This window comes from Artemia franciscana, chromosome 2 (assembly GCF_032884065.1).
Source record: "Artemia franciscana chromosome 2, ASM3288406v1, whole genome shotgun sequence".
In the NCBI taxonomy this organism is placed as follows: domain Eukaryota; kingdom Metazoa; phylum Arthropoda; class Branchiopoda; order Anostraca; family Artemiidae; genus Artemia; species Artemia franciscana.
Window position 1 is genome coordinate 58,384,605 of NC_088864.1, and position 27,644 is coordinate 58,412,248.

A 27,644-nucleotide genomic window follows, 5' to 3' on the forward strand; every position below is an offset into this window, starting at 1 on the left:
TTAGAACAATCTCAAGGAGTATAAAATATTAAGTGAATTAAAATATAGGCTACAGATACAATCTAAGAGCTAGAACTTTGTTAGTTATTGTATTCTATCGTGTCTCTGTTAAATTCAAATTAAACTAAATCCAAATTAAAAATCACTGAAACCTAAGTCAAGCCTGGCTCGAAAAAGAAATTTTTTCAGCCACTGAAAAGTATTTTTCAGTGAGAGGAAGATTTAGTGTTCCGGTCATTCAATATGTGACGGAAAAAATCAATATATGGTTAAAGAAAATTGAAACACCGTAAAGCAGTACACAGATTTTGACGAATACTATTTATCTTATGGTAAGAAAAAAAAAGAAAAGAAAAACAATACCATAAAAAGGCAAGGAACTTGAGCAAACCTGCACACCAAGAGATCGGTTCAAACTTTTTACTAAGAGAAAAGGATTGATAATATAAATATAGGATATTTTAGGCATACCGTTTCAGGGCAGAATGGTTCTTTAGAACAATCTCTAGGGGTATTAAATACTGTTTGAATTAAAATATAGGCTACAGATACAATCTAAGAGCTAGAACTTCGTTAGTCATTGTATTCTATCGTGTCTCTGTTAAATTCAAATTAAACTAAATCCAAATTAAAAATCAATAAAAACAACGTCAAGACTGGCTTGAAAAAAAAATCCCTTCTCCAATACCAGAAAAGATGTATTATTTTACTATAATGCCTTTAAATTTAAGGCCCCGTCCCATAGTGATTAAAGAGGCCGTTACAGCTCACTTTATAGTAGTAATCAGTTTGAAGAACAGTAAACAATTTTTTAAGGTTCACTGCCATAAGGATGATATATTTGTGTTCAATGCCTCGGCCACACTATGGTCACACCTGTGCAAAATCAAAATTACGTAAAACTACGGTGCCACTTTTTCCCGCCTAAAATTTATCGAGTCGAAAACCATTCAACATTCAGGTATAAGATTTGTAACTCAAAAATCAAAGTATATACACAAAGCATTATATTTTTAAATTAAAAATATGGTGACCCGGAAAAACAATTTTCCTGTCTGTAAGGCAGAAGATACAAATAAATAACAGGAGTTGGGAACAAATGAGTACTGATAAAAGCTTTTCAAACCAATTTCCTGCCATTTGAATTTTCTACTTCTGTAGTACAAGCTTAGCTCTAGCACTTTACTAAATCGATAAATTTTAATATTCAATTTTAATTATCTAAAAAACCTAAGCAAGCTCAGTTTCGGTAAAGGGCTAGTTTCTAGAATTCCGCAGATACTGGAAATATCGCGAGTCAGCGTATTTGAGCTTATTTGGAACACACATCTTGGATAATCTGGGAAAAAATTATTTGTGAAGAGCTCTCCTTATTTTCGAAAGAAAGACATTCTTCTTCCTAATAAATAGTTCTAAAAAGTGGCCAATAAATACTCTTGGACATAAGTGTCATATAACGTTTTAACCAAAGTCAAGTTACCCCTGATCAAGTAGTACGACAAGTTGGATAATAATGGAGGAATAAAGGAAATTGGAAAATGGAAATAGAAATACCGGAGGAATAACAGAGAAATGGAAAATGGAGGAATAACGAAAATTGAAACATAAAGAATTAAAGTTGAGGAATAACGAGATATTTTCTCTTCTTTTTTTAACCGTTTATCGTGACGTTAATGAAGAGTATGTTCAAAAGCATATTTGATTATAATAAGATATTATTATATAATGTTTTTATTCCAGAAATCTCTTATTTTACATTGGAGTCTTGGTAAGAAACAGTTGAATCTAACTGGTAAATAAACAGTAAATAAAGGGAAACATATTCCAGTATTAACTGAACCTTCCCTAGGAAAGTTTCAAATATTCATAATTAAGTAAAGATGAGAAACTAAGACAGGTCATTAATACACCCAAAAGAGCCAAAAACACCCAATCTTCTCCAATTTTGGCAAAACTGTGATCCCAAAACCACGCTATACCGTATAGAACTTTGTTTCCCTACTGAAATAATCTCAATTCATCTTGAAAATTTGCTTTCATTATATGTGTTTTTTACTAACAAAAGCAGTAGCAAATTTACTATTTTACGAGACGAATGACCGAGGCACATTAACGGATAAGGGCACATCTTGGCACAGAGATAATACACTTTTAAAAACCCATAATAAAATCACGAATGATAATAATACCAGAAGCAACATGAAAATTCTCAAACATTCTGTACATTGCAACATCCTCACTGACAAAAATATGCACTAACAAAAGAAAATTAAATCTGATTTTTCCAATGTCCTTCTACGCTCATACACCCTTTAAGCCAAAATGATATGCAGACTGAGAAAGTTTGTGGTCTGTGGATCTCTGATACCTCATTTCTAAAAATCCTCACATAGAAAATAACTTATATATATTTTTTGTATTTATGCGTTATGCGTTATTTCAAAATAATGAGGTTTTCCACTTGCTAAATTTTATTCTATCTCCTTTTTGTTTATTCTATCTATTTTTTATATATTCTATCTGCTTTTAAATTTATTCTTCCTTCTTTTCTTGTACTTATGTGGTATTTCAGTGAAAATAATATGGTTTTCAACCTTCTAAATATATTCGATCTAAATATATTTTATTTCAAGTACCCTAGGCCACTAGGCGCAAATGATTCACAAAGATCTTTCCCCCTACAATTAAGAAGAAAAAGGGGGCAAGACAAACATTATTCATATAGAGAGAATATTCTCAAAGAAGCTTCATTAAATGAGCAGTTTTCTATTCCAGAAATCTCTTTCATTGTAAAGATGAATAAAGAAAAATCTCGAGAGGGAACAATTTAATCAAAGCGTCCCCGGCAAAAAAAGGTAAATAAAGAATAACCCATGATAATTTTAACTGAACTCTCTTTCAAGGAAGCTTCCGATTGTCCCAGAGCACCGAACCTCCATATGATCTCCAAGGAAGTCTCATTGAATGATACATTTTCAATTCAAGAAATCTTCATTTTTTAAAAGAAGAATTAAAGACAATCCTGAGAAAGAATAATGTCTAGGGCCAAACGGAAAGCAGGTCGTCACCGGTTGGGGTTGAAGGATATCATATAGAAAGATGTAAACGAAATGTCAACTTCCTAGGAGGGTATAAAGAAGAAAGCTTTAAATATATTGGGATGGAAGAGGAGCGTGCGTAGCTGTGTTGGCATCAGGCGACTTGGTGCAAAAGTGAGTTGTTAGTAGTAGTAGTAGTCTATCATAAAAAAAGATGAATAGATGACAACCGATGTCAATTCTATCTGAACAGTTCAAGGTAGCATCCAATTGTCCCTGAATACCAGACCTCCAAGTTATCACCATGAAAGTCTCATTGAATGAGAGACTTCCTGTTTAAGAAATCTCTTTAATTTTATAGGAGAATTAAAGAACGTACAGAGAGGGAACATTCTAATCAAACCACCCACGGTAGAAAAGGTAAACAACGGACAACCCATATCAATTTTAATTAGACCTCAATGGAAAATTCCGATTGTGCTTGGGCACTAAACCTCCACTATATCCCCAAGGAGGTCTCATTGAATGACAGATTTTCTGTTCAAGAAATCTCCGTTATTAGATGGAAGAATTAAGGAAAATACTGAGAGGGAACGATCTAATCAAACCGTTCACGGTAAAAAAAAGAAAAAAAGAAAAGGGTAAATAACCGACAACTCATGTCAATTTTAACTGAACGCCCAAGGAAGTTTCTGAATAGACACAAGCACCAAACCTCCCTATAAAAATCTCATTGAATGACACATTTTCCGTTCCAGAAATCTCTATGATTTTATAGATTAATTAAGGAAAAACCAAGAGGGAAAAATTTAATCAAACCGTTCGCGATAATTAAAGGTTGGTAAAAGGGCAACCATGTCAGTATAAGTGGATTGCTAATATATAAAAGTTTAAAAACGAGAATAATTGTCCAAAAGTTCAATTTTTTTTAATAAAAATTTATTCATAAACACAAAAAGGCACCTAGAGCTCCTTTTTTTTTTATTGCTCCTCACTTAATAAAAGATGCTCTTCTCATTTATATTTCAGCAGAAAAAGGGACGCACAAATATTTTTAGAAAATATTAATTTAAAATACTTTTTCCACAAAGAACTTCTGCAAAAAAAAAATAAAGAGCTAAATTAAACCAAAGACAATTAGAAGTAAAGTCGAATATTCAAAATTCAAGAATAAAACGAAAATAAGTCACAATCAATAAATAGATGATGCCCAATACAAACAGAAATTACAATGAATGAACGATTCTTACTTAAAACGGATTGAAATCACCTAAAATAGAACTAGGGCTAAAGCACCCTTTCCCTTCTATAGACAAGTTGCGCTTTAATGACTTTTTTTTAATTGGTGCTGTTGGTTTTTATTTTTCTTAAAATCACATAACATCGAAAAAAGAAAGAAAGAAATCATCACAATAGCCAAGCATCATGAAAGCCAAGTAAAATACGAAAAGACAGATTTTACCAATTTATATATTATTTAGTTATAACCCGCAAATTAAATAAGGCTTCGGTGTAATATAATACAATTAAGAAAAATCATTATGACACAATAATCACTGATGATATCAATAATCATCGTAAAAATTCATAACAATATTAATAATCGTTATAGTACAAAATATTACAAGATTATTGAAAGTAATCTTATATACATTGTACTTTAATATTTGCTCGTGGTGGGTATCATTTATTTATTAATAGTGATTAATGTTCGTTTTACGCTTGAATTACTATTCAACTTGATTTCTGCTCGACTAAAATAAATACAAGTTGATCCTAATAAAAGTATGGAGTAAAATTATAACTGAAAACGAATAGAAATTGTTCCGTATATGAGCGGGTATGATCTTCCTCAATACCCCTCTCTTCACGTTAAGGTTTTTTAGTACTTCTAAAACACTTTTGCTCCTAATTAAACAGCCCTAGTATTTCAGGAGTTGTTCTTAAAGTATTGGGATAAAAGGTAGAACCTTAGCATAAATAGCGGGGTATTGGGGAGGGAGCAGCCCCCCTCAGACACAAAATAATTTCTGTTCGCCACAAATTACATTTTTCCTTTTCAAAAAATCATAAACTGATGTTTTCTTTATTCTTCCACAAGTTAAAAGAAAATCCAGAGATGAAAGCTTTTCCTTTGACGAAGCTTCCATTGTTCTCCTATAATGAATTTATGTCTTTCCTCAGTTTTATTGAGGAGGGAAAATATAAGTGATCATTTGCAACGAGTGGTCTGACACACTTAAATAATAGATTAAAAGATAAAAGCAAATAGAGAGCCTCATTGTTTTTACTGGTCTGAATAAAAAAGGAAGATCCAAACATCATTAAAATTGAGGAAAAACCAAGAAAAATTCGTTAGTTGATATTGATGAATCAATGCTGTAAAATCAATAAATTAAATTGTTGATTCTAATTCATAGAGATCAATTTCAAAGGTATGCCATGACTTCTAAAATATTAGGCATTGAATTCTGACTCCTGAATCTAAATAGTATTTTGTATCACTGAATATTTATATGGATATTCCTTCACTACGGAATAAAGCTCAGGGTCCATTCGACAGCTGAAATAACAAGGAAGTGATCCCAGAACAATGGATATATATATATATATATATATATATATATATATATATATATATATATATATATATATATAAGTTTAGAAAACCAATAGACTTTTTGTCTATTTTGCCAGCTTAGTTTACTCGGTTATACCAACTCAACCTTCCTCCCTTCTCAGTTATACTTGGGATTCTAACTCAAAAGCTTTAGTATTCAACGAAATTTTCCTCTCAAAAGTAACTAGCTCCAACCCAGAGTTCAACCCTGTCATTCTCAATTCTCAATGGCCACTAACTATGCCCTGTTCAATTTTAGTTCTGTCTATAAAATGCTGAAAAGTCACTATCTACGCGGCTTTTAGAATTATCATAAGGCTTTTAAGCATAAGAAGTTTTTCAATGTTCTCCCCTCTAAGGGCCACGGATTTGTATTTCTATGTAGTAACTCATCCAATGGGCAATAAGACAGAGGCCATAAAGCGTCTTATCACCCATCAAATTAGCCTTCAATAAGAAAAGATTTAAAGAAAGATGAAGCTTCACGATTCGGAGTAAAGAGCGAAACTCTGAAGACAGTTTTAAATTGATTGTTTCCTTCCTAAAACAGAATTTACAAGACTTTTGCTATCTAAAGTTTGTCTTTCGAAGCGTTCAAGCTTCAAAGCCGAACTTGACCGCTGTCGTTGTTGTGGCCATTAGTCCCCTAATTTTAGTTCTCAGCCTTATCTTCCAATTAATCAAAGAAACTTTTCCGCAAAATAAGTTTTCCAAAGAAAAATAAAGAACTCCATTGAACCAAAAATGAGCAAAAATTAAATCAAATAATCTACCAAGCGTAAAAATACACAAGTCAGTATCAATAATAAATGAAATACAAAACGAACAGAAATTACAGTAAATAACCGAGTCAAACTCAAAACAAGCAGAAATTAACATCAGTAGGGCTCAAAACCCTTCCCAAGATCAGAACATAAATTGCACTATACTGAAAAATAAAAAAAAAACACGAAGGAATGAGCATTGTCAGTTCAACATACATATACTGACATTTACTAATTAAAATGTTAATAATATTTGATTTATTAAACTTATAAAAGTGAAAACATTCAACTTTTTCCCAGTCAAGTGCAAATTAGGTTCTAGCCTTGGGAAGGCGTGTATGTGGGGTGGGAGGAGGGAAGTTAGCTGTGCTCTGATCACCTCGACTCTTAAAAAGGGCACTAGAACTTCTGACTACTTATCCAATGAGTTCCCTCCAAAGCATATACGACCACCCTTTCTATAAGAGCCTTATATGCCACCAGGGATTAACTTGCAACCCTTTCCCTGAGGGGTGTAGGGGGAAGGTTGGCCTTCTTTACAAACATAATTTTTGGACGCTTCAATTACGATCAACAAATTGTTATCTCCAAATTTTGATTGGAGGTGTAAAGAGAAATGATGAGCGTGAGGGGGGAGGGGGGCTGGTTGCTCTCAAATCACTCCTGGCTCTTAAAAAGAACACAATAAATTCCAATTTCAAGTCAAATGAGCCTTTCAAGCATAAAACGCTTATTTGCCCCAAGGGCATGAATTGTAACCTTATCCCCAGACTACTGGGGGGTTGTGTCAGCCCTAGAGGTATTGTTTTATATTCTTTAGACTATTTTAAGCAAAATGTCTAACTAACAATTTTAATCAGATTCACTTAGTGAAGAGGGTTAGTTGGGGGGGGGGGGGCTTGCTGCCCTCCACCACTCTTGACTCTTAAAAGAGGACTAGAACTTTCAATTTTCAACCAAATAAGCCAAATAAGTTTATACAACCATCACTTCTATAAAAACCTAATATAACTTACAACTCTTGCCCTTGGCCTCTGGGGATTTATTTCAGCACCAAAGGCCTTATTTTATGACATTTAGACAATTTTGAATAAAATGGCTATCTCAAAATTTCTATTAGATGTATTTTGGGACAATACGACGTATGTGTGTGCGTGGGGGGGGGTAGTTTCCCTCTGATCACTTTGACTCTTAAAAAGGGTACTATAACTTCTGATTACCAATCCAATGAGCCTCCACTGAAGTTTATATGACCACACTTTCTATAAAAACCTTATATGCCACAGGCCATAACTTACAACCCTTGCCCTGAGGGCTGGGAGGGGGGATTTGTCTTCCTCAAAGACATAATTTTCGGAACTTTCAACTACGTTGGAGGAAATGGCTATCTCAAAATTGATCACTTTTGAATGATAACAAGGGCACTAGTCCTCTTATTTACCAATCATACCAGCTCTTTTTGAAGTGTCTATGACCAAACTTTATATAAAAACCTTACATGCCCCAAGGGCATAACTTACAATCCTCATCCTGAGGGCTATGGGGGGTTGTCATCCTCAAAGACGTAAGTCTCAGACTTTTCAACTACGTTGAACAACATGGCCGAATCATAATTTTGATCAGAGGTATTCGAAGAAATTATGGATGTGGGGGCACCCTCCGATTACTTTCACCTATCAAAAGGGGCACTAGCCCTCTCAATTTCTAATTCAATAAGCCATTTTTTGACCATTCTACGACAGTTCTTTCTATAAGACCTTAAATGCCCCCAGGGCATAACTTACAACCTTCGTCCTGAAGGCTGGGGGGGGGGAGTCTCATTCTCAACGGCATAATTTCTGGACCTTTCGACAACGTTGAGCAAAATGGCTTTTAAACATTTTGATTGGATGTGTTTGGGGAACCGGTGGGTTTGAACAGCTAGTTCACTAGCCGTTCGGATTTCCAATCGAATGAGCCGTTTTGATTTTTTAACGACAACCCTTTCTATAGACACCTTATTTGCCCCAGGGCATAACTTACAGCCCTTGCCCTCAGGGCTGGGGGGATTTGTCGTCCTCAAAGAAACAATTTCCGAATTTTTCAACTATATTGAACTAAATGGCTATCTCATTTTTTTTAATATGCTTCGGGAAAGGGTGGGCGTGGGAAGGGGGGGTGAGTTGCTCTCCAATCATTTTTGACTATTAAAAAGGCCACTAGCCGTTTCAATTTTAAATCGAATGAGCCTTTTTTGAAGTTTCTATGACAACTCTTTCGACACGAAGTGCCCTGGTTTAAGACAAAAATAAATAAATAAAAAAGTATATAATACATTGTACCAACATCGCTTTTTCTTAGGCATCACTATTGGGTTGCCTATGGTTAGTCGGAACTATTTTTAACTTCGGAAAACCCGTCTATCTTGACGATTTCACTTTTTTACATCTTCCGTGTACCAATATTCCTATTAATAATGCTACCTAGGTAAGTTAAGCCGTCCACTCGGTCAGTTTTCTGGTTCCCTAACATTACCTTCTCATTCTCATTTAATCTTGAGATGGAATTATTAGTCCTTAGTTTATGCTGTTGAGATCGTTTGTTTTTTCCTTTTAAGGATTTCGATAAGATAAAAGCTACGGTATAGAATGTTACAAGGCTATTGCTATTCCTCTTAGAAAAGCATTATTACCAACAATTGTTTCTTAGTGTTTTCAGAGACTGCACTATGGCCTAAATTTAAGGAAGGTCATACGGCCAATATTTGAGATCTATTAGCTAGAAAGATTGCACAGAACGAAGGCCAATATACCGTATTATCTTAAAAAACATCAAAGTACTTACATCCGAGAAAGTTTTGGAGCAAAAAGAATGAGAGAAAGCGGGTGGTATTATCGCCCCTCTTAAGGCAGAGAAATCCAAGTCGCTTTGGTTTTGATACACAGTCCCATTTTAAGCATTTATTTTCTAAATTAGGTCTATCATAACCACGTTTGAACTAAAATTTACACATTATCCTTATTTTGACCCTGTTCAAACGTAACTCAACTAACTTGGAACACCTTCTGAACTTCATTTAAGTTCATATCAGTATATTGGCTGAGCACGAAAGCTCTTGTCAGTCTGATATTTACTCAGGAAATTTGCCAAAAGCTTGTCCACTCAGTCAACGAGTAGCGATGGAATAGAGATAGGAACCCAATATAACTCCCCGAGAGCTAATTTTGGCTATAAATCCATTTCTGAAAGTTTTATCCTAAAACTTAGTCCTAACGTTTACCAAAAATTTAAATTCGGCTTAAACGGTGGCACAAATTCTGAGAACAAAAAAAAACGGTCATAAAATTTGCCAAAAGCCATAAGACGACTTATTTCTTTTCAAAATTTGGCATAGATATTATGCCATTTACAAACTAAACGAAAGAAATTTTCGCTTTAAGGAAGGGAGAGGAAAAAGGGAAGGAAGGGAAAGGAAATGAGCAAGCAGAAGAAAGAGACATATAAATAAAATCTCCGTCTCAAGATATGTTCTTAGGTCCATTCTCGGGCTAACTAAATTTGCTTCTCAAGTTTTTTTTCTTCTGTGAATTGGGGTCTTTGATCTAGAACTTTCAGAAATATTTTTCAAGCATTTTGAAAATTGTTTTTCGGACCATTTCTGGGTACTACTTTATGGCAAACTTGTATCTTTTTTAACATTTTTTTTTTGCGAATTGGTTTCATCTGTTCCCAAGGTCTAGTAAATTTCAAGTCTCAAGAGAACAAAGTAAACAGACCGTTGCAAATTTCCAGAGACAAAAAATAAAGGTCTTTAGCCCACCTTCGGGTATCACTTTTAAGGGGGCATGTGCTTCTACCCTAAGCATTTAATTGTATTTTAGGGTTCCGTAAACAATGCAACTTAAGGACGTGAATTATGAATTATGAATTATAGCAATTTAAGGAAAAAAGTATGGCACTTTTTGGAAAATACAATATTTTTTCATTTTTTTTTTGCTTTGTACTGGGATCCTCTTGGCCCTATGGCTTACAGGTAATAGTTTCAAGGAGGTCGGAGTAAATTTTTTTGACCCTTTTTCAATTTCTACCAATTTTGTATTTGAATTTGTTTTTATTATCATCATTCGCCTATTGAATGGAATATTATATAATATGAAAAAAATTTTATAACCTATTTTTCAAAATACACGCTGAACATAAAGCGTTTTAATCTGAATTTGTGTCTTTTGCGCGTGTTTGTACACGCCGTAATTGGTCCGTATGCAAAAGTTTTCTTTGTTTTTTTGTTTGTTTGTTTTGTACCTTTTGAATCGAGGGAAATCCACTATATGTTAGTTAAGTGTTTAATAAAGTGAGCCATCCATACCTTATCGTCATCTTCCTCCGCTGCGGACCCACCAGATACGTCTGAAAAATCCACTTCTCTACTGCCACAGGCTCTTCCACTTGACACAATATTTACCTGAAATAATACACATAGTATAGTCAAACAGTTCGTGGTAACGAGCTGTAGTAAGGAGCGACCCGGCTCAATAGTAAACGAAACTCTAAAAAAAAACGGAATTTTGATACTAAAAGATATATCAAAAGAATCGGATTTTCATGCTGATTTTAAATATATAAGTTTCGTCAAATTTAGTCTTTGTCATCAAAAGTTACGAGCCTGAGAAAATTTGCCTCATTTTGGAAAATAGGGAGAAACACCCCCTAAAAGTCATAAAATCTTAACGAAAATCACGCCATTGCATTCAGCGTATCAGAGAACAGCATAGTAAAAAATAGCAAAAAAATATAGCAAAAAATTTCAAGCTCCTATCTACAAAAATGTGGAATTCCGTATTTTTTGTCAGAAGACAGATCACGGGTGCATGTTTATTTGTTTTTTGTTTTCTTTTTTTTCCAGGGGTCATCGTATCGACCAAGTGGTCCTAGAATGTCGCAAGAGGGCCCATTCTAACGGACATGAAAAGTTCTAGTGCCCATTTTAAGTGACCGAAAAATTGCAGGGCACCTAGGCCCTTTCATGTTTTTTCCCGAAGTCAACGGATCAAAATTTTGAGATAGCCATTTTGTTCCGCATAGTCGAAAACCACAATAACCATGTCTTTGGGGATGACTTACTCCCCCACAGTCCTTGGGGGAGGGGCTGCAAGTTACAGACTTTGACCAGTGTTTACATACAGTAATGGTTATTGGGAAGCGCAGACATTTTTTGGGACTTTTTTGGTTTGGGGGTGGGATTGAGCGGAGGGGGCTATGTGGAAGGATCTTTCCTTGGAGTAATATGTCATGGGGGAAGAAAAATTCAATGAAAAGGGCGCGGAATTTTCTAGCATTACTAGAAAAAAAAAACAATGAAAAAATAAACATGAAAAAGTTTTTTCAATTGAAAGTAAGGAGTAGCATTAGAACTTAAAACGAACAGAGATTACTACGCATATGAGGGGTTCTAAAAATACTTTAGCAAAAATAGCGAGGTATTTAGGAGAAGATAAATACCTCGCTCTTTATGCTATAGTATTTTTAGTACTTTAAACTATTTATTCTACGGCCTTTCTGATTCAGGGATCATTCTTAAAGAATTGGGACAAAACAAGATTTAGTGTGAAGAGCGGGGTATTAACGAAGGGACCAACCCCCTCATATATATAATCAAAAATATAAGAATATACAAGTTTGTTACGTAAGTTAATTCTTAAGTTACGTATATTTTTTACTAATAAAAACGTTCGTTAAAAATTAAAAGTTCTAGTTGCCTTTTTAAGTAACCGAAAAATTGGAGGGCAACTAGGCCTCTTTCCCCACCCCTTATTTCTCACAGTCGTCTGATCAAAACTAAGAGGAAGCCATTTAGCCAAAAAAAGAATTAATATGCAAATTTTATTTTAATAATTTATGTGCGGAGAGGCAAAATCAAATATGCATTAATTCAAAAATGTTCAGAAATTAAATAAAAAAAACTAGTTTTTTTAACTGAAAGTTTAACTCTTTGCCACAGTTCTATTTTTAAAACAATTAAAAACTTTAGCGTAAAGAGCGAGGGATTGTGGAGGGGACAACTCATTTCATATAAGGAGTAATTTCTGTTCGTTTTAAGTTTTAACGTCGCTCCTTACTTTCAGTTAAAAAAACTAGTTTTTTTTTATTTAATCTACTACTAGAACTACTACTACTAAACCAATTCCTCTATTATTACTATTATCACTACTGCCATTACTACAACAACTGCTACTAATACTACTAGTACTACTAATAAGATTCGGGTACAGAAGCAACAAACAATCTTAGAATACTATAGTCTCCAGATGACACTTTTTTTAAACACGATATTCTTGCATGTTTTCTTTTTGGTTAGAATACGCATGCATAGTTTATACCCTCTTTGCATTGGCTTTACACTCTTACAATTATATTTGTGGGTAAAGTACTCATGAACATGCAATATTGCAATACGGCAATATTGTTCATGCCAATACTGCACATTTTGCCCACGGATTCTTTTTTTTTTTTTTTACCAACAATTGGGGTCTAGTATAATATAAGTATAATATAATATAAGTATAATATCTATATATATAAAAATAAGTTGTCTGTGTGTGGATCTGTGGATGGATCAGGTGACTTCATGTTTGTCCGCATATGACGTCTGAATTATTTCACACTAATACAAAAGAAGAAAAAAACTAAAAAAGGTAAAAACTACAAAAAAAACTAAAAAGAAAAAAAAACTAAAAAAGCTAAAAAACTAAAAAAAACTAAAAAAAGGTAAAAATCTAATAACTAAAAAAAAACTGAAAAAAATAAAAAAAGGCAAAAACTACAAAAAAAATAAAAACTAATAAAAAACTAAAAAAGCTAAAAAACTAAAAAAACTAAAAAAAACTAAAAAAAGGTAAAAAACTAAAAAAAAACTAAAAACTAAAAAAGAAAAAAACTAAAAAAAAGGAAAAAACTGAAAAATAAAAGAGAAAAAGAAAACTAAAAAAATATGAATAAATATATATAAAAATAAGTTGTTTGTGGGTTATGTCTGTCTGTCTGTCTGTCGAGTGACGTCGTGTTTGTCCGCATATGACGTCTGAATTATTTCACACTAATACAAAAGAAGAAAAAAAACTAAAAAAGGTAAAAACTACAAAAAAAACTAAAAAGAAAAAAAACTAAAAAAGCTAAAAAACTAAAAAAAACTAAAAAAAGGTAAAAAACTAAAAACTAAAAAAAACTGAAAAAACTAAAAAAAGGCAAAAACTAAAAAAAAACTAAAAACTAATAAAAAAACTAAAAAAGCTAAAAAACTAAAAAAACTAAAAAAACTAAAAAAAGGTAAAAAACAAAAAAAAACTAAAAACTAAAAAAGAAAAAACTAAAAAAAAGGAAAAAACTGAAAAATAAGAGAAAAAGAAAACTAAAAAAATATTAATAAATATAAAAAATATAAATATAAATATAATATAAATTAGCAATCAACAAAGCACCGAGACACAACTGACGACCGGGACACAGGGAGTATAAATGACGACCAGGACATAAGTAAAAAAAAAAACTAAAAAAACTAAAAAAATGGTAAAAACTACAAAAAAACTAAAAACTAATAAAAAAACTAAAAAATCTAAAAATCTAAATAAACTAAAAAAGAAAAAAAAGAAAAAAGGAAAAAAATAAAGGAGAAAAACAAAACTAAAAAACGAATGTATATACAGACCGGGACACCGGGATACAAATGACGACCGGGACACAGGGAATATAAATGACGACCGGGACACAGGGACACAACTACAATGGGGACGCCGGGGGGCACAGGGGGATATAAATGACGACCGGGACACCGGGACACAAGGAATATAAATGACGCCCGGGACACTCAAAGAGAAATCACAGACTGGAACACCGGGACACAAATGACGACCGGGACACAGGGAATATAAATGACGACCGGGACACAGGGACATAACTACAAAGGGGACGCCGGGGTGCACAGGGGGATATATAAATGACGATGGCGACTCAGGGAATGGTCGATTAGCAATCATCATCAACAAAGCTCAAGGGCAATCATTAGAATCATGAGGTATAGATCTGAATACGGATTGTTTTCCCATGGACCATTATATGTTGCATGTTCAAGAGTCGGTAAACCTGAAAATCTATTTATATGCACAGACAATGGGACAGCAAAGAATGTTGTATATTCGCAAGTTTTACGTAGTTAAAAACATATATATATATATATATATATATATATATATATATATATATATATATATATATATATAATATATATATATATATATATATATATATATATATATATATATATATATATATATATATATATATATATATATATATATATATATATATATATATATATATATATATATATATATATATATATATATATATATATATATATATATATATATATATATATATATATATATATATCTATATTCACAGGTGGGACATAGGGACACAACTACAATGGCGCGTAACTAATATGGCGCGTAACGACTTACGCGCGCGGGGGGGCTTGGGGGGGGCGCGAAGTGCCCCCACCAACTAGGTGTTGGGGTGGCGCGAAGCGCCACCCCAACAGCTAGTAATATAATAATATAAGATCTCCGGTACGACCATGAGTCTACCCCATAAATCTTATTTTGAACGAATGTCTTTGAGAAGAAGACAACGACGTAAGAAATCAAAAGGATATATTTCAGTAACTTATCAAAAGTTGTTGACTACGGAAGTTTTCAATTACTTTCAGAGTCTATTACTTATCAAATTGACTATGGCAACGTAATTTATATATATACTAGCTGTTGGGGTGGCGCTTCGCGCCACCCCAACACCTAGTTGGTGGGGGCGCTTCGCGCCCCCCCCAAGCCCCCCCGCGCGCGTAAGTCGTTACGCGCCATAATAGTTACGCGCCATTGTAGTTGTGTCCCTATGTCCCACCTGTGAATAGAGATAGATATATATATATATATATATATATATATATATATATATATATGGTTTTAACTACGTAAAACTTGCGAATATACAACATTCTTTGCTGTCCCATTGTCTTTGCATATAAATAGATTGTCAGGTTTACCGACTCTTGAACATGCAACATATAATGGTCCATGGGAAAACAATCTGTATTCAGATCTATACCTCATGATTCTAATGATTGCCCTTGAGCTTTGTTGATGGTGATTGCTAATCGGGACATTCCCTGTCCCGGTGTCCCGGTCGTCATTTACATCCCCCTGTTTCCCCCGGTGTCCCCGTTGTAGTTGTGTCCCTGTGTCCCGGTCGTCATTTATATTCCCTGTGTCCCGGTCGTCATTTGTATCCCGGTGTCCCGGTCTGTATATACATTCGTTTTTTAGTTTTGTGTTTCTCCTTTATTTTTTTCCTTTTTTTTCTTTTTTAGCTTATTTAGATTTTTAGATTTTTTAGTTTTTTTATTAGTTTTTAGTTTTTTTTTCTTTTTAGTTTTTTTGTCCCGGTCGTCATTTATATCCCCCTGTTTCCCCCGGTGTCCCCGTTGTAGTTGTGTCCCTGTGTCCCGGTCGTCATTTATATTCCCTGTGTCCCGGTCGTCATTTGTATCCCGGTGTACCGGTCTGTATATACATTCGTTTTTTAGTTTTGTTTTTCTCCTTTATTTTTTTCCTTTTTTTTTCTTTTTTAGTTTATTTAGATTTTTAGATTTTTTAGTTTTTTTATTAGTTTTTAGTTTTTTTTTCTTTTTAGTTTTTTTGTAGTTTTTACCTTCTTTTTAGTTTTGTTAATTTTTTTTTTTACTTATGTCCTGGTCGTCATTTATACTCCCTGTGTCCCGGTGCTTTGTTGATTGCTAATCGAACATTCCTTTTGTCCTGGTCGCTTTCTCTTTGAGTGTCGTCATTTATTTTTTTCTTTTTTAGTTCTTTTAGTTTTTACCTTTTTTAGTTTTTTTTAGTTTTTTAGATGAAAATTTTTTTTAGTTTTTTCCTTTTTTTCTTTTTAGTTTTTTATTTGTTTTTACCTTTATGTTAGCTTATTTTTCAGTTTTTTCCTTTTTTTTAGTTTTTTTTTATTTTTTATTTTTTTTAGTTTTTTACCTTTTTTTAGTTTTTTTAGTTTTTTTATTTTTTTTAGTTTTTTAGCTTTTTTACTTTTTTTATTAGTTTTTAGTTTTTTTGTAGTTTTTGCCTTTTTTTAGTTTTTTCAGTTTTTTTTTTTATTTTTTTATTGGTTTTTACCTTTATTTTAGCTTATTTTTCAGTTTTTTCCTTTTTTTTAGTTTTTTTTAGTTTTTAGTTTTTTTAGTTTTTTACCTTTTTTTAGTTTTTTTAGTTTTTTTAGTTTTTTAGCTTTTTTATTTTTTTTATTAGTTTTTAGTTTTTTTTTGTAGTTTTTGCCTTTTTTTTAGTTTTTTTAGTTTTTTAGCTTTTTTATTAGTTTTTAGTTTTTTTTGTAGTTTTTGCCTTTTTTTAGTTTTTTTAGTTTTTTAGCTTTTTTATTTTTTTTATTAGTTTTTAGTTTTTTTTGTAGTTTTTGCCTTTTTTTAGTTTTTTCAGTTTTGACGTCACCTGATCCAGTTTTTTCAGGTGACGTCACCTGATCCACGATCCACAGATCCACAGACAACTTATTTTTATATATATAGATAGTTTTTTTTTTTTACTTATGTCCTGGTCGTCATTTATACTCCCTGTGTCCCGGTGCTTTGTTGATTGCTAATCGAACATTCCTTTTGTCCTGGTCGCTTTCTCTTTGAGTTTCGTCATTTATTTTTTTCTTTTTTAGTTCTTTTAGTTTTTACCTTTTTTAGTTTTTTTTAGTTTTTTAGATGAAAATTTTTTTTTAGTTTTTTCCTTTTTTTCTTTTTAGTTTTTTATTGGTTTTTACCTTTATTTTAGCTTATTTTTCAGTTTTTTCCTTTTTTTTAGTTTTTTTTATTTTTTATTTTTTTTAGTTTTTTACCTTTTTTTAGTTTTTTTTAGTTTTTTTAGTTTTTTAGCTTTTTTACTTTTTTTATTAGTTTTTAGTTTTTTTTTGTAGTTTTTGCCTTTTTTTAGTTTTTTCAGTTTTTTTTTAGTTTTTTATTGGTTTTTACCTTTATTTTAGCTTATTTTTCAGTTTTTTCCTTTTTTTTTAGTTTTTTTTAGTTTTTAGTTTTTTTAGTTTTTTACCTTTTTTTAGTTTTTTTAGTTTTTTTAGTTTTTTAGCTTTTTTATTTTTTTTATTAGTTTTTAGTTTTTTTTGTAGTTTTTGCCTTTTTTTAGTTTTTTTAGTTTTTTAGCTTTTTTATTAGTTTTTAGTTTTTTTTGTAGTTTTTGCCTTTTTTTAGTTTTTTTAGTTTTTTAGCTTTTTTATTTTTTTTATTAGTTTTTAGTTTTTTTTGTAGTTTTTGCCTTTTTTTAGTTTTTTCAGTTTTGACGTCACCTGATCCAGTTTTTTCAGGTGACGTCACCTGATCCATCCACAGATCCACAGACAACTTATTTTTATATATATAGATATATATATATATATATATATATATATATATATATATATATATATATATATATATATATATATATATATATATATATATATATATATATATATATATATAATTACTTACACAATAAAATAACATAAAATAATATAATAATATAAAACAAAATAATAACTTACTATGTAATTTTTCAGGAAGAACGGTAACAAGGCCAAAGGCACCATGAAAGGCTCAAAGTAAAAACTTCCAACAATAAATGACAAAAAGGCTATTCCACTTCGGATAGGAGATTCCCATTCAAAACAGCTCCTACAACGTAGATTCCATTAGAAATTTCAACAAATTCTAATTAAAAAATAAAATGGGAAACTTAAAACAATCTGATTTTCGGTGATTTAAAATGAAAATATACGAACTAAAAATTAATAGTTTCTATAGACAGCAAGGGCGCCGACAGAAAATTTTCCAGGGGAGGGCCAGATGCTAAAATAGCAGTGGTGGTTAGGTGACAGTAAGCATCAATAACGTAAAGTTGTTCAATAAATTTAAACTTTTATCATGTCAAAGAGAAGGCAACAGGGAACTCTGTACAACCTTTTTGGTTTTAATCTAGGCGAGTGAACAGTCTAACCGAATATACAAACAATTTGTATATTCAGTGTTTCAGTGTTTCTAACGTTTATTCTAACGTTTCTAACGTATATTCTAACGTTTCAGTGTTTCTCGTGATTTCAGCACTGTGGTGGATAGTGAGATTGTGCGAGATTTGTCAGTAGTATTAACTTAATTTTGCAGCCCATGTCTAACACAAAGACCAGAAAATATAAGGGTTTTCAGTAAAATGATATCAGGTGCCTATCGAAAAAATAGAAATATTGGATGATTATATGTAATATGAATTGCTTCAGAAACCATTAATTCTGTCGTTTAACTACAACTTCCCCTATTAAGTTAATAGAAAGTTCGGTAGGGTTGAAAAGATATTTTCCAATCGCACTGGATTGGAGGAATTTCATTACCAAGTATTTTCAAAAAAGATGAAGAGATTATTTTGTAAACGTTGTGTTTTGTTTGACATCCGAGGGGCAGGATGCTCTAAGGAATTACATACTTCAGTAAAGTGAAGCCCCTCGTGGCTTCTGCTAAGCTAACTGAAAAAGTCGGTGACTTGGTGTCTCATGGAAATAATGGGTATCACCGCAACTCAATTAATGCAGGTAAACAATTCGTTCTAAAACATAGTAATCTTGAAACCAACACTTAAAGCCCTTTAAACGGACAACGTAGATATCAGGTGCAAGAAAACAGAGTCAGATGGAAAAAAATTGTAGAATCAATTGTTTTCTTGGGTCATTAGAGATGATACAGAATTATTGCAACAAAAGTGCCCGTTGGGGAGGCTCCGGTGCAAATGCACACTTGGGAAGCTCGGGTGCAAATGCTACTTATTTTTTCAATTTTTGTGGTTTCAAGAGTTCATGGTGCGAGAATAGGTATGAAGATTAATGTCAAGAAGACTAAATCACTTAGAGTAGGAGTAAATGAGGATGAAGAAGTATTGTCAGGTAACAAGAAAATCGATCAAGTGGATTTTTTTTACTTTGTTGATGGTGGATAAAAAGAAGATTTAAGGAGTAGAATAGCCAAGGCACATTATATTTTTTCGCAGTTGGAAATAGTTTGGAAAAATAGGAGGATAAGTCTGCAAATTAAAATTAGAATATTTGAAGCCATAATAGTGACAGTGGTTAAGCATGGCTCTGAAATGTGGCTTCAAAAAACAGAGGAAGATATATTTACTGTTTGCCAAATGAATTGCCTAAGTAGAGTCTAAAGTATTCATCAAAACTTCTTAAACTTTTTCGCATACTAACCATGGTCTGCGTTGCAGAGGTGCCGATCTCATGATTTCCTGCCTTCGGCCGGGAGTACAAAGCGTGGTTGGAGGCAAATCTTCCGACCCTTCCCATGTTTTTCCTCTACTTAGTTTTTCCTTCTACTACTTAGCAAAATATTCCAGAATAAACTAATTGAATCTTTTCCAAAAGAGACTCTTAAAGATAACCTTACGCGACCTCATTCAGCCAAGTTCTGCAGTGTGGTTGTTGATGAGACAATGGATGCGTTACACATGTAACAACTACTTGTATTCCCTTTGATACAGGTACAATTGCACAAGACGTGGACTTCACATGTGGAGTAATTTCTTTTCGTTTTAAGTTTTAATGTTGCTCCTTGGTTTAACTTGAAAATACTTATTTTGTTTTCTTGTTTAATTTAGAAAAAAATTCGTGAAGGGTAGTTAAACAACCAGAAAATTAATCGTGCTGAAGAGACATCAGAGATATTTAGTTTAGTAGTTACTGTAAAAATGACGTTGTCCAAAACAGACAAAGGTATATTTTTCAAGTTACTTCTATAACTATCAACCTTTGACTTCGCAAATAATGTCTATATTTTTTTTTATGATTATTTTAATTTGAACACTTTTCTTGAAAATATTTACTGTTTTTATTACACACTATTATTGATACAGACTTTGTAATTTATATGAGCCTTGTGTTCCTTACTAGTAATAGATTACTGATCTATAGAGAACGTCTTTTTCCCTCCAAAATCATTTTAGTAGTAAGGCTATCAGGACGCGGGCTATGAATTTTCTATATTTGCTACTTAGATACAGGGTAAGTTTACAGACAGACTAATGTGTGGACTGAATCTGTAAATGAATGAGTGAAGGTGTGTCTTATTTGATGCTTTCCTTACTACAGTTCGTTACCACGAACTGTTTGATGAGTGAAGGTGTGTCTTGTGTGATACGTCAATGTGAAACATTAAAGGATTTAGGAGATATTATCTTTGGGTGTGGGAAATATAATAAAGAGTGGATGAAAAGTGCCTTTATCATGCACACATTTTTCACACATTTTGTTAGAAGAGTAGAAAGAATAATTGTCTCTTATATATATATATATATGTATATATATATATATATATATATATATATATATATATATATATATATATATATATATATATATATATATATATATATATTATATAAATATGTATATATATATATATATATATTTATATATATATAATTTTTTATATATATATATATATATATATATATATATATTATATAAATATGTATATATATATATATATATATTTATATATATATAATTTTTATATATATATATATATATATATATATATATATATATATATATATATATATATATATATATATATATATATATATATATATATATATATATCATGAAAAGAGAAATCACCAATGCAACAGCACAAACACAAAAAAAAAAAAAAAAAAAAAAAAAAAAAGAGACAAAAGGAGAAAAGGAAGACTGTTTTCCTAAATTAGTGATTAATATAGACCAGCACTTGAATGAGGCCTTAACCCTACTCATCCATACAATCACATAGGTCAAACAGCATAGCCACACACAATCAACCATAAAGAATAATCCATGGACAGGCAGTCATGTCGTCAATAAGTATAAGTCGTCATTTACCAAACAATAGAAAAAATAATATAGACAAATAATTCAGAGGCAACGCCCAACATAAGGGCTCATCAGGAGAATACACTGGCCTATATAGGGTTTCGCCACTCTAAATTCTCTACCCAGCACAGTGTTGTGGCTACCACAGAATATCCATGGCATCCCCGCGTCAGGTATCACCCCCAAAATACATGCCTATGAAAAAAAAAAACAGCAAATGTAAAACAACCAAGTAAAACCAAAACAAGCTTATCCTGTTAATATATCCCTCCCTTTAGCAACAATAGGTAAACTAAATATTATAAATTTTACCAAATCACAAATATTAACACATTGCAAAAAACTTGAATGAACTAAACAATTATAGAATTCATCTTTACCATGTGGCTAATTTTTAAGAAAATCCGCTCAATTAGAAACACAATTCAAAATAAATGGCGCTGTGACAACATTTCTCGAACCTCCGATTAGTTGAAAATTTCTTTAAGTATTTCTAGATAATTCTTTTGATATTTATTTAAAAGTTCGCTATAATGAAAACTAAATTTTTTAAATTGCCAATTTAATTTATTTGCAGAAAAACCTCTTGATATCAATTTTTGGCTTAAGATTTTACATCTATTTTTAAAATCAATATAATTACTACAAATCCTTGCATAACGAAGTAACTGTGAGAAAAACGCTGAATATGTGATATTTGAGTGTATATTACTTTCAGGGAATGGGAAACTAATCACTTCAAAATCATCCGTTTTATTATACATTTTAAAACTTAATTTATTATTATCACAAATACTAATATTTAAATCTAAGAAATGATCCTCATGACCAGCGCCATGACTAGGCTCAAGAATAAGCTCTGATGGATATATATTTTTAGAAATATCAATGAAATCCTTACAATTTAAGACCAAAATATCATCTAAATATCTTTTATTATTTGACAAAGCATGTTTTAAATTAATTGGATTATTCTTATCCATCATATATTTATATTCTAGTTGACTTAAAAACAAGTCAGCTATAAATGGGCTGGCATTCCCCCCCATGGGAATTCCCATAATTTGCTTGTACAAATCACCCCCAAATCTTATGTAAGTATTGTATAAAACAAATTCCAATAACTCAAAAATCATATCCAAGCTGTAACATCTCAAGTTAACTGTAGTATTAAAGCAGTTTGTCCATATAGCTTTTTTATTATAAATGTCTATTTTTAAGAACCTTTTACTAGATAAGAGGAAAGATTTCTTGATAACAGTTTTTAAATTATCAAACACTACATTAAGTGATAAATTAGTATACATTGTCGCAAAATCGAAAGACTCAATTCTTTTAGCTGAAACCATTGTTAAAGAATCTATCACCTGCAGTGAATTATTAACACTCCAATATGGATTAAAACTCGAAAATTTTTTAATACCAGAACAATAGGTTTTAAGTTTATTTACAATTTCCTTTAAAATTAAAGAGAGGTCAGTAGCAGCAATGCGGGTTGGACATTTAGCTGCTCCAGCAATAAACCGTGGTTTAGGGGGATTCTTATGAAATTTTACAGTCCAATATAGGAAAGGGAACTTTTTATCATTGTCATTTATTTTAATATTAAAATTTTTTAAAAGTATTTCTTCAGTCTTTTCAATAAAATTCTCATCCTCTATATTTACCTTTTCGTAAACATTAGTTGTGCATAACTCCCTTTTTAAGATATCACAATACAGCTTCTGACAAATTATGGCAAAATTATTATTAGCTTTATTCACTGGCACAATTACAAATTCATTCTTTAGATTAGCAATTGCTTGTTTAATCTTCGCATTATAAAATAATGATTTAGTGTTACTATTTTTTAAGTTAGAATATATTTTATTTCTTATTCTACTAATAATTAAATTCTTCCAACTTTGAAAACTCTCTTTATTTTTATTCTCTTTCTTACACCACTTATCAATAAATAAATCAAAATCATCTTCCAAGCCATCAAGAACACTCGATGGTTTCAGATGATGAGAAAGACGGAAATTAGCCCCTTTATTCATTATAATTTGAATAAAGGGGCTATATAATTTATATATATATATATATATATATATATATATATATATATATATATATATATATATATATATATATATATATATATATACATATTCAGTTGTTTTAATCAATGAAACTATGGTAAAAGAGTTTTCTCTATCCACAAAGTCATGCGTCACTCCACTAGTAGTAAAACCGTAAATTTTAATTTTAAACTTACTCAAAAAACTGAACAATCGAATAGATTTCTTTTCCAACCGCCTTTAGTCTTGTCACATTTCTCATGAAAATTATTCGACTAAAGCCTTCACTACTATCCATGTATTTTTTCTCCTTTGGCTGCAAAGTTCTTAATGCTCCGCGAATCTGTAAAACAAAATGAGAACTTGAATTACAAAAATAGTTAATTTCTATCTTTTGCAAAATGTCAATGGGAATTATTGCCAAAGCAAGTAAAGATAGAAGTTATGAACACATTTATCTGATGTTCCCAAGTTTTTTGTTTCAATGATTATGGGTACTAAAATACAGCATAAATGTAACAACTGTTGGTGTCGAAGTCAGAAATAGACTGATCAAAGGAATTGCCACTTAATTTTTTTCTAAGGAAATATTCTTTAGAAAATTAAGGGTTTTTGTCTTTTTTAATTAACAGCTAAATTTTCTTTCTAGACATTAAACCTTTGTAAAGAGATCAACTTCCAACAGTTCTGCGGTAAAAATTGTGCTTTAATTCCATTGGCTTATTTTTGTGATGTATGTTCACAAGCCAATCGTAGTGTTCCTTAAGTGTCTGTCAGAAAGAAAATGACTAAAAAAAAAGTAAATTTGCACGGGGGCTATGGAGAGCAATATTGGTGAAACGTACGGAAATTTTTGTTCTCCTTTCTTCAAATTTGATTCCAAGAATTCGTCAAAGACAGCTATTTTCAAAACCTTGGATTCGTTTCTTTAGCTGCTTTAGATTCCTTTTCTCAGACTGAATACAAAAAACCTTTGAAGCCCGTTGAAATGAACTAAAAACTTCTGAAATTCAACAGTATAATAACACTTTCATTCGAGAAAATTTTCCTTAAGACCCTTACCTGAGATGCGGAGACAAGACTAAAACTTTAGACCTCACTTTCGATTATCTTCGCCAAGTAACTTTCATGTGAAACCATCCATAACAAAGCTTCCAACAAGATCAAACTACACGTGCAACCCTCACTCCGTGAAAATATTTCCTTAAATTCGGTTGTAAAGCCTTGGAAAAGGGCTTTAAGCCATTAAACTTATTGATATTTGCTAAGTTTGGCGCTATGGTATATCAGGTCCCTAGCGTGACAAACCTTTCAAAATGACATTTCCAAGATAGATTGATAAATCCATATCTTCATTCAAGCCAAAAGACAACGCATGATGAAAGAACAGTGGAAAAATAAACACAATTAAGTTCAACGTTAAAGAACACAACTTAGAGCAAAGATTTTATTTTAATTCGTATAATTTTCTTAAATTTAATTATTTGATTTAATGTTTAATTATATATTTTCTATTTTGCTTATTTTCTTTCCCAGTTATTTTTTGTTCATTAAAATTTAATAATATAAAACGTGAGAATACCAACGGAATATCATCCAATGTTACCTCTAAAACTTAGAAGATGCCTACAAATACACTGAAAATGGTATACACATAGGACAAATAATCCCACCCTCCAGGGCAATCCTGCTGTCCACCGCAGAGATGACAGACAATTCACATGAATTTTAAAGCACCATTTCATTCTCAACTTCACAACGCTAATTTATAATACCGCTTTTGACTTGGATTAGCTTTGATTTGGGTACTTGTTAATTAAACGAAAACACAATCAAGAATTCTGCTTAGATTAGATCTCAGATAACCACTTTCATAGCCACAAAGATAAGTGACGGGTGATAGAATGCACTGGACTTGCATAATTTGGGCTATATAAAAGTAAAACAGTTCAAAATAGGAATGATACCTTTTTATTGACAGTGAATAGATATGAAATTATTTAACTGGATATTTCGAACACACATACAGTGTTCATCATCAGCAGTAAAACTTTTTCAAAATAGGGATGATACCTTTTTATTGACAGTGAATAGATATAAAATTATTTAACTGGATATTTCGAACACATATACAGTGTTCATCATCAGCAGTAAAACTACTTTACTTTTACTTTTAGCAGTAAAATCTACGTTGGGCTATATATTTCACACAAGGGGGGCATGCTAGGGGCACTGTTCAAATAATTCTTACGGATGTGTGTATTTCTCATAGCTTTTGCTTCACTCCAAGATATGGCCTTGTCCCCTGGAAATTATTAGGCAAGTAATGTGTTCCTATTGTTCATCTCAGGGGTTAATCACCTCTTCATTACCACAAAATTATAACCAATTAAAACATTTAGAGAATTCTTTCTTGGATTTGGAGAAAAAATTTGGATGAAAAGACAAGTAATAAAGATGAAATGCCGTTATTTAGTGAAAGTAAATTTCCTAGAAGTAAATATGTTGATTTAATAGATCTGACGAAGGAACGCCTTGACTGTCAGTTCTCTGTGCTTCAACTTAACTGTCAAGGACTATATTCGTCGTTTACGGAATTAACATCAATGTGCCAACAACTGCAATCCGACATAATTGTATTACGTGAGACATTCTTTACGGGACAAACGGATAGCCTCCTAGATATCCCAGGCTATACACCAAAGTTTCTACATAGAAAAGAAGCTTGCAGAGGAGGATTGGCTATTTATGCGAGGAATGAATATGTTGTCCATATTAACAACCAACTGAGCCGGAATGTAGAAGGCATTTTTCAATCACTTTTCCTTGAGCTGTATGTGCCTTTTAAGAAAAAGATATTGAATGGAGAAATATATCACCCACCATCAGGTTCTGTTTCTGCTTTTATGGATAATACTAATTCAGATTTTACGGCTGATAGGAAACCAGAACCAAGATGTGATCATTATTGGTGAGTCTAACATTAATCTAGCGTTTCCTCTAACAAACAGCTCAATGGATCTTCTGTCTATCATGTCAGGATCTTACCTTTTCCTTTCAACTACGATTCCAACCAGAGTAACAGAAAATACACAATCACTGATTGACAACATTTTTTCTCCGGCGACGGTTTCAGTCACCACTAGTGACACATCTGATCACTTTCCTATACACACTATATTCAACACTGTGAGGATGTCAACACCGCTCGTAAGAACTTACCAGGATCTACAAGTAATCAAATAGTTCGTGGTAACTCATTGTAGCAAGGAGCGACCCGGCTCATTGGTAACAAAAACTTTAAAAAACGAAAATTTTATAACAATAGTTACATCGAAGGAATTGCATTTTAAGGTTGATTTTAAATATATAAGTTTCATTGAGTTTAGACTTACGCATCAAAAGTTACGAGCCTGAGAAAATTTGCCTTATTTTAGAAAATAGGGGGAAATACCCCTTAAAAGTTATAGAATCTTAATGGAAATCACACCATCAAATTTAGCGTATCAGAAAACCATACAGTGGAAATTTCAAGCTCCTATCTATAAAAACGTGGAATTTTGCATTTTTTGCCACAAGACAGATCACGGATGCGTGTTTATTTGTTTTTTTTCCAGGGGCCATCGTATCGACCTAGTGGTCCTAGAATGTCGTAAGATGGCTCATTTTAACGAAAATTGAAAGTTCTAGTTCCTTTTTTAAATGACCAAAAAAATTGGAGGGCACCTAGGCCCCCTCCCACGTTCAACTTTTCCCAAAGTCACCGGATAAAAATTCTGAGATAGCCATTTTATTCAGCATAGTCATAAAACCTAATAACTGTGTCTTGGGGACGACTTACTCTCCCACAGTCCTTGTGGGAGGGCTGCAAATTTCAAACTTTGACCAATGTTTACATATAGTAATGGCTATTGGGAAGTTTACAGACACTTTCAGGGGGATTTTTTGGCTGGGGAAGGGTTTGAGGGGAGGGGGTTATATGGGGGAACTTTACATGGAGGAATTTGTCATGGGGAAAGAAAGTTTCCATGAAAGGGGCGCAGGATTTTTTTAGCATCTTTTTAAAGAACAATGAAAAAATAAATATGAAAAGTTTTGTCTGCTAAAAGTAAGGAACAGCACTAAAACTTAAAACGAGCAGAAATTATTACGCATATGAGGGGTTCAACTA

The 27,644-nt window shown here is 32.0% G+C and overlaps 1 protein-coding gene across 2 annotated transcripts in view; it reads right to left on the reverse strand.

Moving 5' to 3' along the window:
* Nucleotides 1–27,644, reverse strand: part of LOC136043844 (multiple C2 and transmembrane domain-containing protein-like) — a 202,613-nt gene that overhangs the window by 24,263 nt on the left and 150,706 nt on the right. For both annotated transcript variants that reach the window (XM_065728782.1, XM_065728783.1), the window contains exons 15-17: nucleotides 23,671–23,816; nucleotides 18,060–18,189; nucleotides 10,768–10,863 (exon numbers count right to left, since the gene is read on the reverse strand). In XM_065728782.1, the coding sequence (XP_065584854.1) occupies nucleotides 10,768–10,863; nucleotides 18,060–18,189; nucleotides 23,671–23,816 (372 nt within the window). The remainder of the gene's footprint in view (nucleotides 1–10,767; nucleotides 10,864–18,059; nucleotides 18,190–23,670; nucleotides 23,817–27,644) is intronic.